A 13,383-nucleotide genomic window follows, 5' to 3' on the forward strand; every position below is an offset into this window, starting at 1 on the left:
GCCGCCGCCTCGGGCCGGCCCGCGGGCGCCGAGCTGGGCAGCGGCTCGGCCGCTGTCACCTCGGTGCTGGGCATGTACGCGGGGCCCTACAGCGCCCCCAACTACAGCGCCTTCCTGCCCTACACCGCCGACCTCGGCCTCTTCTCGCAGATGGTGAGTGCTCTCCGCCGGGCCCCGGGCTGGGAGCGGGGTGGGCGCGAGGGGTGAGTGTGGGGTACGGGGGAGCGAAACTCCGCGGAGTTTGCCCGCGCGATCGGCCCGGCGACTCAGCTTCTCGGCTGCGGGCAGGGGGTGGATAGCGCTGGGGCTGGCGGCTCGGCGCGCTCCGCTTCCCCGCTGCTCGTTCTCTGCCCGCGGAGCCGTGAACAGGTTCCGCCCGAAAGGCCAAAGTGCGTTAGGGAGCCGCAGTAGGGAGCCGCGGTGTCCGTTTATTTTAAGGCGTTTTCTCGAAGCCTCAAACCCGGTCCGCTCAGTTCCCTCAACTTTTCATCCGCCGATTGCGGTGAATTTGCATCCGGAGAAGGAGGGCATCCACATCCCATTATCCGCCTCGGAGCAGAAAGGCACACTGGCATTAACCCTAAAGCAAATGACATCCGATCGTCCTCGGATTTTATTTTTTCCTCTTTTAGAATATAATAGGAGAAAAAAGTGAAACGCGTTGTACTCACAGCTTTTCCTTTCCGGCGTCGCTGAAGCGTTTTCGTTGCTGCGTGTCTGCGGATTGCTCAGCGGCGGTGCGCAGAGGTTGCACTTTATCTCTCGGTGCCCCTCTATGATCTCTTCCGAAAAAGAAAAGTGTGGAGGTTTATAGCGAGGTGCATGCAAGGCACGGCTGGCGAGGGGCTTCAGTACGTGTGTGCATATGTGTGTGTAGGTCGGCAGTCAGATGCGCTGTTGAACGAAGTCAGAAGCGGAACACAGATCAGTTTGTGCTGCGAGCACTTCCTTACGGGAGCAGCGTTAGCAGCACGCGTCTCCCTCTTTTATTTTTAACCTTGATTTTGGAAATGCACGAAAAGTTGACACAGCGGCAGCGAGTGATTTACAAGTGGCTCCTTCAAAAGAATTCCCAGCAGAGATTGCGGGGGGGAAAAATATCATTTCAGCAACAATAACAAAAGACAACGGGATAAAGGGAGTGCAGAAAGCCCGCTCTATAACACATTATAAAAATTACATCGGGCTTCGCTTCGTGCGTACGCTTCGCCTCTGAAATTAAGATGCACGTTCATTTATAAATGTTTGACAAAGTTAGCTCAGTTTCTCTGCGGCCATTGTTGAAGGGGTCATTTTTAAAGCTGACACCATTTCGTAAGATTCATCCTGCGAATGTATTTCTGGACCAGAAGAAAGCGACACTGTGGTGGAAACAAAAAAAGAGAGAAATAAAACGGCTGTAAGTGTCAGATACTCAGCAACAGTTTCCTTTCCTACTTGCAAAGGCATCCCGGTGTTTTACTACAGTAATTCACCGTGGTGGCGATATTTGGAAATCGATTCTAAAATTCAGAGCGTTAGGAAATCCGGAGCTAAAATATGAAGTTAATATCTGGGCAATTTGCGGTCATAATGAGGCCTAATGAGCTCGCTAGAAAGATAAAATGTTATTTACCAAAACACCTGATGGGATAATGTGACTTGCTGTGTTTTACTACCGATGATAGAAAGAATATTGATTGCAAATAAATCACCGTCTCTAAACGCTTGTAAACAGTTGGTGTTTGGTCTGCTCACATCAAAGTAAAACTTATGAGATAAAGTCCCCGCACATGCATTTTCTGCACGGCAGAGATCACCTTTCATTGCGGAGTTAAGGGCTCGCCCAACACTTGGGAGTTAATATTTCACGCCAGATTCTCGGGGCACCATCGGGGTGTGATGGGGGGAGGTTTGTGTGTGCAAAGCCCTCGCACCGAAGTGGCTCCGCGCTGAAGTTACGCGCCGCCACGCCGGCCGCCTCTCATACCAGCTCCTTTTAAAGGCAGAGCCGGGGCCAAAGGAGAGTGCTCTGCGTGCGTGATATCCCCCCGGATAACTGGCGGATAAACCCAACGTTGTGCGCGGTCATCAGTTTTTAGCTGTGCTGTGCAACCTGCTTTCCCTTCCTGGTCGTTTGGAGCGCACAGCAAATTGTCGCGGTGAAATCTGAACTTTATGCCTTCCCATCGTTCGGTTCGCTTTGGTTTGCGGAGAAAATCCGCGTTCTGCCTGTCAGAGCCCAGCTCAGTCCCTCTTCTTCTTTCTCTGCAAGAAGCAGGGGTCACTCGGGAACCCCTTCTGCCTACTCTAAACGTGGGGAGCCCGGAGCAGGGAGGGTCGTATTGGAGTGTGAAGCCCCCGTTCCCCTCTCCGAAGCGCGTTCCGGCTCCCGGAGCAGCCTATTCAGGTCTGGGAGAGACGCTAACGAGATAATTGATGTGCTTTTTCCTCTCCGCTTGCCTGAATGTGTTGCAGGGCTCCCAGTACGAGCTGAAAGATAATCCGGGCGTCCACCCTGCTACCTTCGCAGCCCACACCGCCCCTGGCTATTATCCCTACGGTCAGTTCCAGTACGGGGACCCGGGGCGACCCAAAAATGCCACCCGGGAGAGCACCAGCACCCTCAAGGCCTGGCTCAATGAACACCGCAAGAACCCCTACCCCACCAAGGGCGAGAAGATCATGCTGGCCATCATCACCAAGATGACCCTCACCCAGGTCTCCACCTGGTTCGCCAACGCCCGCCGCCGCCTCAAGAAGGAGAACAAGGTGACCTGGGGCTCCAGGAGTAAGGACCAAGAAGATGCCAACCTTTTTGGCAGCGACAACGAGGGGGACCCGGAGAAGACGGAAGACGATGAAGAGATCGACCTGGAGAGCATAGACATAGATAAAATTGATGAGAACGATGGGGAACAGAGCAATGAGGAAGAGGAGGAGAAGCCCGAGCTCCTGGGACAAAGCAGTGAAGAGGAGCACCTGGAAAAAGAGAAGGATTTGGTGCTGTCGGGATCTGAAGGGCTGAAACCCAAAGATGCTCTGGCCATGGTGAAGGAGGCCTCTGACAACAGCACGCGAATCATCAGCCCCGGGGGACAGAGCAATTTACAGGTGCCATCTCACAGCAAGCCCAAGATCTGGTCTTTGGCAGAGACAGCGACCAGCCCTGATGGTGCCCTGAAATCCTCCCCCCCGCCGCCTCCCCCTGCCCAGGTCACCCACACCTCGCCACAGATCCAGCATCCCGCCTTTCTCCCCAGCCATGGACTCTACACATGCCAGATTGGCAAGTTTCACAACTGGACAAATGGGGCTTTCCTCACACAGAGTTCCCTGCTAAACGTGAGGTCGTTTTTGGGAGTAAATCACCACCACGCCACTCACCACAACCACCACCTCCAGGCCCAGCAGCAGCCTTCTGTTTTAACAACCACCCTGGGAGCCCTAAGCAGTGAAAAGCCTTCAGAGAGGACCAGTCCCAAACACATAGGTAATGCCCCTGGCAGCCAACTCAACTCCCCTCTGCCCCACCATGCACACACAAATTTCTCCTTGAGGGACAGTGTCAGAGGCAGCTCTGGTGTAACTGATTGCTTTAACAGCATGGCAGAGGGTTTAGCCTAGCGTTCAATTTTTTTCCTGCAGCATGTTGATTGCATGCATTAAGTCCATGTCATGTGGGCTATTACATTCTCGCCCCGCATGCCCACCAGACAACTTAAGAATGCCAGAACAGTGCTGCCAAACATATTCGTTAAGCTTTGCTTTCCTTCCCTCCTTCATAGAATCACAGAATCTTAGAATCATAGAGAGGCTTAGGTTGGAAAGAACCTTAAAGATCACCAGTGCACATGATGAGGACTTGGAGATGAGGGTCAGGATGGACCCTCATCTCCAAGTCATATCAATGACTCATCAATGATAGTCCAAAAGGTGGCAAAAAAGCTTGCATACTCCTTAAATATTGAAAATAATCGTGCACACCTGCGTACCTGTGTTGTACCCACACAGCAACACATGTCTGAACAAAGGGGGCATAGGGAGGTGCACTGCACCCCAGACACTGTACTGATGTTTATTAGTTTGATTCTCAACTGGTTCTCCTATTTTTATTTTGTGTGTGTGTGTGTTGTTTTCTTTCTCCTTCCAGAAAATGTCCCAAGAACCGAATCCCCACCTCAGCCACTCAAATCACCCTTCCAGCCTGTCCGTGACAAGTGAGTTTGTTTGTTTGTTTTCACTGCAGGAATGTTACTTATGTGAAACAGAGCGTTTGAATAATAAAGACTAATTATAGCACCTAATCAGCGCCAGAATAATACATACAGAGAACAAGAACAGCAGAGAAGTTGCTGTAATCTTTTCAAAGTTTGGCTAAATTACAATTGTACATAGCCAGCCTGTAACTTTTCTGAAACTTAACAGACCTCAAAGAGCTTGTGTTAATGACATTAATGACGAAGATTTCTGTGCAGTTAACTAACAGTAGGATGCTACAGCAATAGACAGGTGGTTATAGGGAAGGATTCGCTTTTTTTTTTTCTACTGAAAGATTATTACGTCTTTTTTTTTTTTTTTTTCTTTCCTCCCTCCCCTCCCCCCTGCAGCTCTTTGCCTCAGCAAGAGGGAACACCGAGAATTTTAACAGCTCTCCCTTCCGCTTGATTAAATGGCTTGCTGAAAAACAAAATATTACAGAGACTGGTCTTAAGGACAGAAAAACAAAACAAAACAAAACAAAAAAAGGAAACGATATAAACGACTCTCATCCATCTCTTTTTTGCAATAAGGTGGTGCAAATCCATAAAAGCGTTTAAACAATTCTGTAGATGGATCCCCTTCTTCATTGTACCATTTCAGATCGTGTTATTCTAACCATTCTTGGATTATTTGTTTGGTAAATGTTTTCCATGTGTTTGTGTTTTTTCTGTATATAGAGTGATTTCAGATTGTAAATAGCGCGTCAGCAAAACTTGTCTAAATCATATATTTTTGTCTAATAAACTAAATGAAATTACGAGCTCTTTCAGGTATGTATTCTTGAAAATATATTACAAATCTAGTCAAACATTTACAATTTGCTTCCTTAAAACTCGAGACTGTTTGCCTTCGGGTAGCTGAAACTCACCATGCCAAATCTCAGCTGTTGGTAGCCCCCCAGCTATCCTATCGACAGCAAACTGCGAGTTCCCTTTTCACCTATGTAAATCTAATCAGAGTGAAGCTGGTCCTTGAGTAGTGAGTTTAGTTATTTTGTCAATTATGATGAATCAGGCGTCTTCCACACTATCCATTTTTCGGACAGAAATGGACCCTACTTCCACTTATGTGGTAAAATACATTCTTGAAAATGAAAGGGAGAAGGCTTCTCACAGTTCCCTATGTATATAACTTTGCTGTCCAGACCCTTTTCTTTGCTGGAAGTGCTGCGGCGTACATTCTGACCGAAGCCGAAAAATAATAGATTAGGACATAATTTGTAACGATTTACTCATTACATAAATAGAGAGGAAATGTGACGGTGAAAGATCTTTCCCCGCGAGATGAAGCACGATCGTAGCATAGAGCAGTGGCAGCCCTGGCACTTCCCAGCAGAAAGTTCTCAGATTCCGATCTGTTGGTTAAAAAGAGGCTGAGGCAATCCATCGGTTTATAAAGGCATTAATCTTCCAAGGACGGTCCGTTAAAATGTGTAATATTTTGAGTGTTTCCTTCTATTTTTCTCCTAAATGAGAACACTAAATGAGCATTGAGGTGCTAATAAGATACCAGATGGTTGTTGATGGTGGAAAATGGAAAGAAGCAGCTGGGAAAGTCATTAAGAAATAATGTGGTGACGCCCTAACCAAACCGAACCAACCTCAAACCAGGGCTTGTCGGAAACAAGATGAGATTGTCGAATAAAGCATTAATAAAATTCGGCTCGGAGATCAGAATATCGATCTCGATTTTGCTTCCCAGCCCTCGCAAGTACGGGCGGGTGTAGGTGAGCTATCAAACTGCGGGATCTGTTGGCGAAGCGGTGGACTTCTGCTGTCGCGTTTTCCACATGGACCGGAGCATAGAGCAGAGGGATTTGTATTGAGAGGGCTGAGATGCTCAGCGCTGTCGTTCCGCGGAGGTCCCGTTTGACAGCACAGCATCAGCCGGTTTGCTTTCTGTACGCGACTTGTTTTTCCTAAATCACAGGCAGCTTTGCGATGGTAACGGTGCCAACAAAAGAACAGAGTGCAGTTCTAAGCAAACCGTAATAACGCGGCTTTCAGTGGGAAAAGGAAGAGAGATGTCCTTAAAAAAAAGAAAAAAAGACTTCACGTCCATAACTCCAAACCACGCGTCGGATCGGTACTGGTGTGAACGTGACCGAAGCGCTCTCTCTTTCCTATTATTTGCAGAGCAGCCCTGCGCCTCCCTGGGGCCCTTCCCCAACCCCGGCCCAGAGCCGCGGATGGGATCGGGCCCCTCTGGAGCCCTCAGCGGGCACCTTCCGTCCGGAGGGCGAAACGAAAGAGCACGCCGTGACCGAGCAAACACGGCGGTGCCAATTTGGTTTGAGGGGAGAGGAGAGGCGATTCCTTCGCGGCACATTAACGTAAGAAGGGACTGAGTGGAGAGCAAGGGGGTGCGGGTGCGGGTGCGCGCCGGGTGTTACCGCGCGGGGCCGAGCTCGGGGCTCCGGATTTTGGGCGGGTTCGCAGCGCCCTCTGTGGGCTGCGGGCGGCGGTGTCCTCTCGCCCGGAGCGGGGCGGCCGCGGTGCCCCCGGCCCAGCGCAGCCCCCGGCTCTGCCCCTCCGCAGGTGTGTGCCCGGGCGGCCCCGCGGTCCGGTTAGAAAGGAAAGGGGAATCCGAGGAGGGGAGGGATCCGCGTTTCCCGGGTTTCGCGCGTCATGTGAGCGATGCGAGGAATGATCGTTGACGTCACCTTGGCAGGAAAATAATTCGTAGTTTTTCGGTCATATTTTCCATTTTCATCGAGATCCGCCCTGGCAGCCACACACCAGCGAATACCACAGGGTTGGGAGAATAATAAAGGAAGAGCTTAAGCTAAACGGTTTGCCTTAATTGGGAATGCGTTGGGCTGATAAGAGTAAATTGGAAAGTGCTCGGTTCTACTTTCTTTTTTTCTTTCTCCGCCATGACGGGACCGAATCTGATCACAAAGTCAATAGGAATTGGATGGGTAATACTTCTTTTAGAACAAGCACCAAGCGCCAGGATAGATTTTCTCGCTATTTAAACGGGCGGCAGAAGGCATTTTTCATACGTTTGCACAGTCGTCCATCGTCCCCCGGTGAAAACGCGCTAGCTTTCTTGCTGTTATTCCTTATTTGCATTAGCAGAAGAATGACAGACATCTGTGAGGAAAACAACGCCGAAAAGTTGATAGAATCCCGAGTTCAGCAAACTCTGCAATTAGCAGTTGCCAGAACATACTGAAAACAAACGAGAGCTTTACGGGGATTTAGCTTTGTCACACAGACACAGATAGGGAACGTGCTCGTTGGTATGCCTGCCTTATTTCTTATTCTTTTTCGATTTTATTTTGAAAAGAAGTCTATTTTTAACTAGGAAAAACAAACAACAACAACCTGGAGAAAGGGAAAGAGGAAAATTAGCAGTGTGCGTGTGCTTAAGCCTTCAGATCGTTATCGTTCCCGGTTCCTGTCATCCCTTTTGTTGCTTTCGTCGAGTTTTTGACGTGCTTACTCCGAAACTCGAGCAGCCCCGGGGACTCGGAGCCGCAGCCGACATCGGCGAGGCGCTCCCGCGGTGGCGCGCTCCGGGATGCGGGTGCCCGGGCCCACGGGGTCTCGCCCGGAGCCCCGCGCCGTACCGAGCCGCTTCGAGCCGGGCCAAGCCGAGCCCTCACCGCGTTAGATCGCCCGATAACTTTCATTGTGTTTTCCTGCCCCTCCCTCCCCCCTTTTCATGGGCGCCGATCAATTATTCAGAAGCACATTTATCTCCCCTGCAATATGGAGAATTCATATTCATATCTCTGTTTTAGTGGCCTGACACTGATTAATGTAATATGCACCGCAGCTCCGAGCGTAGACCCTCTCTATGAATCATGCACTATAAAGTTTCAATCGTCCTTGCGGATGAGACTATTACAAAGAGTGCGAAGCCGAGGGGGCGGGGAGGCGGTGGCGGGGAGAAAATGGCTCTCCGCCGTTACCCGGTGTTAGGCAGCCTCTCGTTCCTGGGGCACAGGGCGGGCCGGCTCCGCTGGGCTCCTACGGGCCCGGGGAAGGGCCAGCGCTGCCCCGAGGCGCTCCGGGCCGGGCCCTGGAGACCGAGCCCCCGCTGAGGCTCGGGGGATAAGGCGTTAAAGAGAGACTCTAGTTCTAGTGTTGTTCTCTCTATATATTTATGTATCGGTATTTTTATTTTTTAATTCCCAAATGTCCTTAAAAGGCGAGGTGTAAAGGAGCTGGCAGAGGCATGCTGGAAAGGCTGCCGTCACTCAGACATCACAGGGAGAGAACTAACGAGCGCTTTGCGAAGGGATTGTCTGAACATGAGCCTCCAAGTGCCTTGCGTGGTCCCACTCGTTGCTGGCCAGCCTTCGGCGACAGAACCACCCTATGATTTCACTCTCAAATTCCACACTTTGAACCACCTGCCTTCCCACCATCCCACTTGCAACACTGAGGTCAGTGCTTGGCTAATTCATCCCTTCTCAAGTTGGATATTAGGAAAAATTTATTCTCTGAAAGTGTGGTACACACTGGAACAAGCTGCTTGGGGGCGTGGTGGAGTCCCTGTCCTTGGAGGTGCTCAAGAAATGTGTAGATGTGGCACTATTGGACGTGGTTAGTGGGCATGGTGGGGATGGGCTGATGGTTGGACTAGATGATCTCAGAGATCTTTTCCAACCTTAATGATTCTATGATTCTATGCCACCCTACTGTCCACCCTGGATAAAGCCATCATGGCCCAAAATGGCCTGAGCATGCCCTGGTGTCCTGTGGGGAGTGCCAGGTGGATGCGGGAGCACCAGGCCACACTCCCTGTCCCCACAAGGAGCAGCTACAGGGGCCTGGCGAGGAGGTATGTGAGGCCCAGTTCCAGGTTTCGAGCTGCAAAGTTTTATGTTTCAGCAGTAAATTTTACCTGGGACTAACAAATCAAGTAAAACAGTGGAACATGTAATAAACATGGCCTGCGTGACATGTTTGCCAGTGAAAAGTTACATAAATGACTCCTGGCGAGGTTGGTGTTCCCAATTGTGTGGTGCCACCATGCAGTTTCGTTCATAGCTTGCCCATAAAACCGGCCATGTGGGCAGGAATAGTTGCAAGTACCAGGAGTCTGAGAACCGCACAGAAATAGGTATTCAAAATTTAAGACTCAGAAAATATGAGCTCTTAAAACTAAACAATGTACTTCTGTGAGGAATTAATTTACTTCAGTCCCGTCACCATTATTAATATTAGTTTTGGCTTCTCTTTTGTGTATATGAAGAGAATACATGTGTGAGTGTTTGTAAAAAAAAAAAAAAAAAAAAAAAAAGTGGAAATAAAGCACATCTTTTATCTGTTTTTACTTACTTTAACTAGCATTACAGACAGCCTTCATGTTTGACAGCAGAACTTGTTTCCCAACATGTTAATTTGGAATCAAGCTAATGCAAAAATGCACACTCAGGCGCACACTGAACACTGGTCTTGCCTCTCCAGAGAGAAGAGAAAGAGCCAGCATAAACTCCTTGCAGAATTAAAGGCGAGTTTAAAAAGTAACATTTATTTTTATTCCAGATTTATGGCTGACCCATAGATAATTAAAGGTTTTATTTTGAGCTGTTGGCCCCACACAATACATTGTCCTTTGTTGCTGTGCAAGTAGCGCTTTCCCTGTGCTGCCTACGGTTCAAAAACAATGAAGCAATCCATTTATTTTGTTGGTCAATTGTAGCACAAAGTGAGGTGGTCAGTGTGGAAAGTTTATCACTGTCTTGTCCCTTTGGAAGAGGCAGAGCATTCACACACCCTCTGCCCCAGTGCACAAATGTCAGTCTTTTTGCAGGCTGCTGTTTTCCTTTTGAAGATGCCGATGGTGTCTCTGATCCACTAATCCATTTATCCAGTTTCATGAGTGCATTGGCTGAATACGTTCACAATAGCCTTGCCCAGCTGGAAACAAGAAGTCAGTGAGTGCAGCCGGCACACCCACCAATGCCTGACACCGGTCTCAGATGAGACTCAAGAGCTTGTCTCAAAAAACACCCATCCCAGCCCAAAACAGCTGCCCAACTTGCTGCAATGCACTCAACCCTACGGTTCCACCCTCCCTTAGAACGGAGGTATTTTTAGCTCTGTCTATAGCATGCTATGGGCTTGAATTATTTTTATGATATTCGGCTGTGTCAGTGGAGGCTGAAGCGTGCTTGAGGAAAAAAAAATGCCTCGGGGACTCTGCAAACAAGTGCACATTAAAGAAACTGGTCAGTTGCTGCCAAAGGGGAGGGTGCACAGGGGAGGCAGTGGGCAGTGGGCTTCCATTTGTGTTTAGTGCCGTGCCGTTATTTGCCAGCTTTTTATTACATTTTAAATGTATGTTTAATTAGCAGTGTTATTGGTAATAACAGAATGTTTGAAAATATTAAATACATTTGTGGGCTTGTGTGAAAAAGAAGTTAAAAGGTGCTCGGTGCTCAGAATGTTAAAAAGATCTCACAATGAAGTGATTAACATTTTTATGAATAAAATTAATCACGCATTAACTCTGCAGCTCAATACATCTGAATGCCAAATGTTGCACAGCAGCCCTTTCCCCTAAACCCAAGAATTCTGGATGCAGTGTTGACCCACATCAAACACTTGCCAATTGGTAATGGCAGTGTTGTTATGAGAAGATACTTTAATAACGTACATTTACATTTGAGGCGAGCAAATAAAAGGGAGAAAATAAATTGGGGGAATTTTGTCAGGGTTTGTGAGGACTGGTAGGCACGTAAAATACATTAGGAGGCAGTCAACAGGGGCAACTGTTTGGAGAAAAAAGAAGTTTACGTGGCACTCACGGAGGCAAATCGCAAAGTTGCCATAGTAAACAGATGCCAGTGGATTGTGCCTAGCTCTTGTTGGCTCTTATTAGTGCACTCATTGTTCTGAGCAAAGCTTATTAGGTTTTAAGATGGGAGCTTACCATTATTAAAATTTCCACTGTGTCAGATAATAAAATGTGATCTCTCTCTCCTTTCCTCTCTCTGTCTTCCTATGTGTGTGTGTGCGCGCGTGTGTGTTTTCTAATCTCTTGCCACTGTGGTTTTGGGATTATTCCAGCAGGCTGTACAAAGGGAAGCAAAGGCATCTGAAGTGTCACTCTACAGCTGTGGCAAAGTAACAGAATTTCCATTTTGTTGATGCTCCCAGCACATGTGTGCAGCAGAAGGTGATATCAAAGGAGCCGTTCTTCCTCAGTTCTGCACATTATTTTTCACTGCTGTGGCGAATCTCTCTGAGCTCCGTGAACCAATAAAACAACGGTCCCTGTTTGAGTTGATATATTAATATTTACTGAGGATTTGCAAGGTCGGGGCTAAATGTCAGCAGATTGCTGGGGCAGTACTGTGGGGAATAATTAAACAAATCTCACAGCAGTTCAGTCTCCTAACATCTTTATTAATCTTTTTTTTTCCTTTTTCTTTTTTTTTTTTTCCTGAAACAGTACACTGAAATATTGTTTTTTCAACCTTAGTGAAGATTTGGGAGAAGTTTAATAATAAAAATCCTGGTTTGGAAGTATTTGTTTTTGACAGTCCCTCGGCCCACTCCCTCGCAGATGTTAGTTAGCTGGGAAGGCTATGATGTGTGAATTATCACCCAGCTGCTGGGATTCTCACCTGCCTCTCCATCAAATTCATCTTGACCAGTCTGCCAAGCACAATATCGTTGCTGGGATAAACGGAGACCCAAACTGGCTTCATTAAGCAGTGGGTCCACTTGTCTAAGAGAAGAAACTGGAAGACCCCAGTTCGGTCTGCGTGTATTTCTTAACATGATTATAGCATGCACTTTAGTACAACTGAGACAATTCTCTTTAATAAGCTTCATAATTAGTGTTGGGATGCCTCATTACAAGTCATTGCCTGTAGCAGTCCTAGGCCAAACAGCCCTTCTCGATCTGATTTATTTATTTTTTATTTTTTTTTATCAGGCAGCAGGAGCTGTCTAGAGCTTTTTGTTTGTATAATGGGGACTTGCATTAAGCCTCCAGTGTAAAAATACCACAAGGAAATTAATTGCTTCTGTGCAGATTCACCACAGATGTGTCCTGTTATGGGGAATGGTATATTTCTGACATTGCTATACTGCAGTGTGCTGCAAGAAAAAAAAAAAGTCTGGAAAAGCTACAAATGCAAACATATTAGCATCCATATAGATTCCTTATGTTGTAGCTGAAAACAAGGAGATCTTTAAAGTGTGTCAGAACCTTCAAGCCTTTTTTGAAGGAAAATTGATTTTTTTAATGTTTTTTTCTTTTTTTTCTTTTTCCCTGGATACTCAAAATCTACTAATAAAATACACATGGCCACGTATTCCGCTTGGTACTGGCTGATAAATGTGCTACTTAAAATAACACACAGGAGGAGTGCGGTGACTCAATGCAATAAGAAGGCTGACACACAAAGCCGCCCTCAAGGTCAGTGGTTTGTTATCTATCACTGTTGGTCAGGTTGTGAATCACAGCTGCAAGTTTCAGCAAGTTAAGGGGAGGAGGAGCATTTAGAGTGCTTGCCCTGTGGAAAAGAAAAGCTGAGCTGGTGGTTTGTTAGCCGCGTCTGAACATCACCCTGCAGCTTCTGGGTAATGCCCATTCCCCTGTCACTAAAGCAAAACTGGAAAGTGCCTTGATCCAGATACAAGTGCTTTGATTTACTTGTTAGAATTCAGGTGGAAGGGTTTAGGGTTAGCGAGTCCACCGCAGCAGAGCCTCATAGTACTGCCCTCTCTTTATTCAGATCGATTTCTTTCATCTCATTCCTTGTAAACTTCAGTTTTGACTTTGGGCTGATCCCTCTGATACAGTTACATTTGCCTAGTGACATCACGATTGATAATCAAATATTAGCAATTCACCTCACAGCAGTCACAAAAATGAACATCCATTTAGAATAATATAATGTAGGAACTGTGGCACTTGGCTAGAAAGAACTGTTTGCATTCATTGTGTGTGACTGCAAAGGGGATTCTGGCATATATTAATTCTAGGTGCTATAAAGTAAAATGAAAATAATGATAAAAATAAATAAGAAGCACTTCTGCTATTCAAATTCAGATTATTGTCTGTCTGATAGAAATACAGTAGCTGAAGGCCTTAAAAATATGTTTGTTAAGCATGATTTCAAGAAAGACCATACGTTAACTGCAAGCAGTAGTGGGAATATGCAAGTTG

At 47.2% G+C, this 13,383-nt stretch overlaps 1 protein-coding gene across 1 annotated transcript; it reads left to right on the forward strand.

Annotated features, from left to right (window-relative positions):
- IRX1 (iroquois homeobox 1) lies at positions 1-4,952 on the forward strand (the record flags this gene model as incomplete). The annotated part of the gene is made up of 4 exons (XM_021386387.1): positions 1-153; positions 2,458-3,472; positions 4,133-4,199; positions 4,590-4,952. Coding segments are annotated over 4 exons (1,293 nt in total), but the record flags the coding sequence as incomplete, so codon positions are not given.

The sequence above is a fragment of the Numida meleagris genome, chromosome 2, assembly GCF_002078875.1.
Source record: "Numida meleagris isolate 19003 breed g44 Domestic line chromosome 2, NumMel1.0, whole genome shotgun sequence".
Lineage (NCBI taxonomy): Eukaryota > Metazoa > Chordata > Aves > Galliformes > Numididae > Numida > Numida meleagris.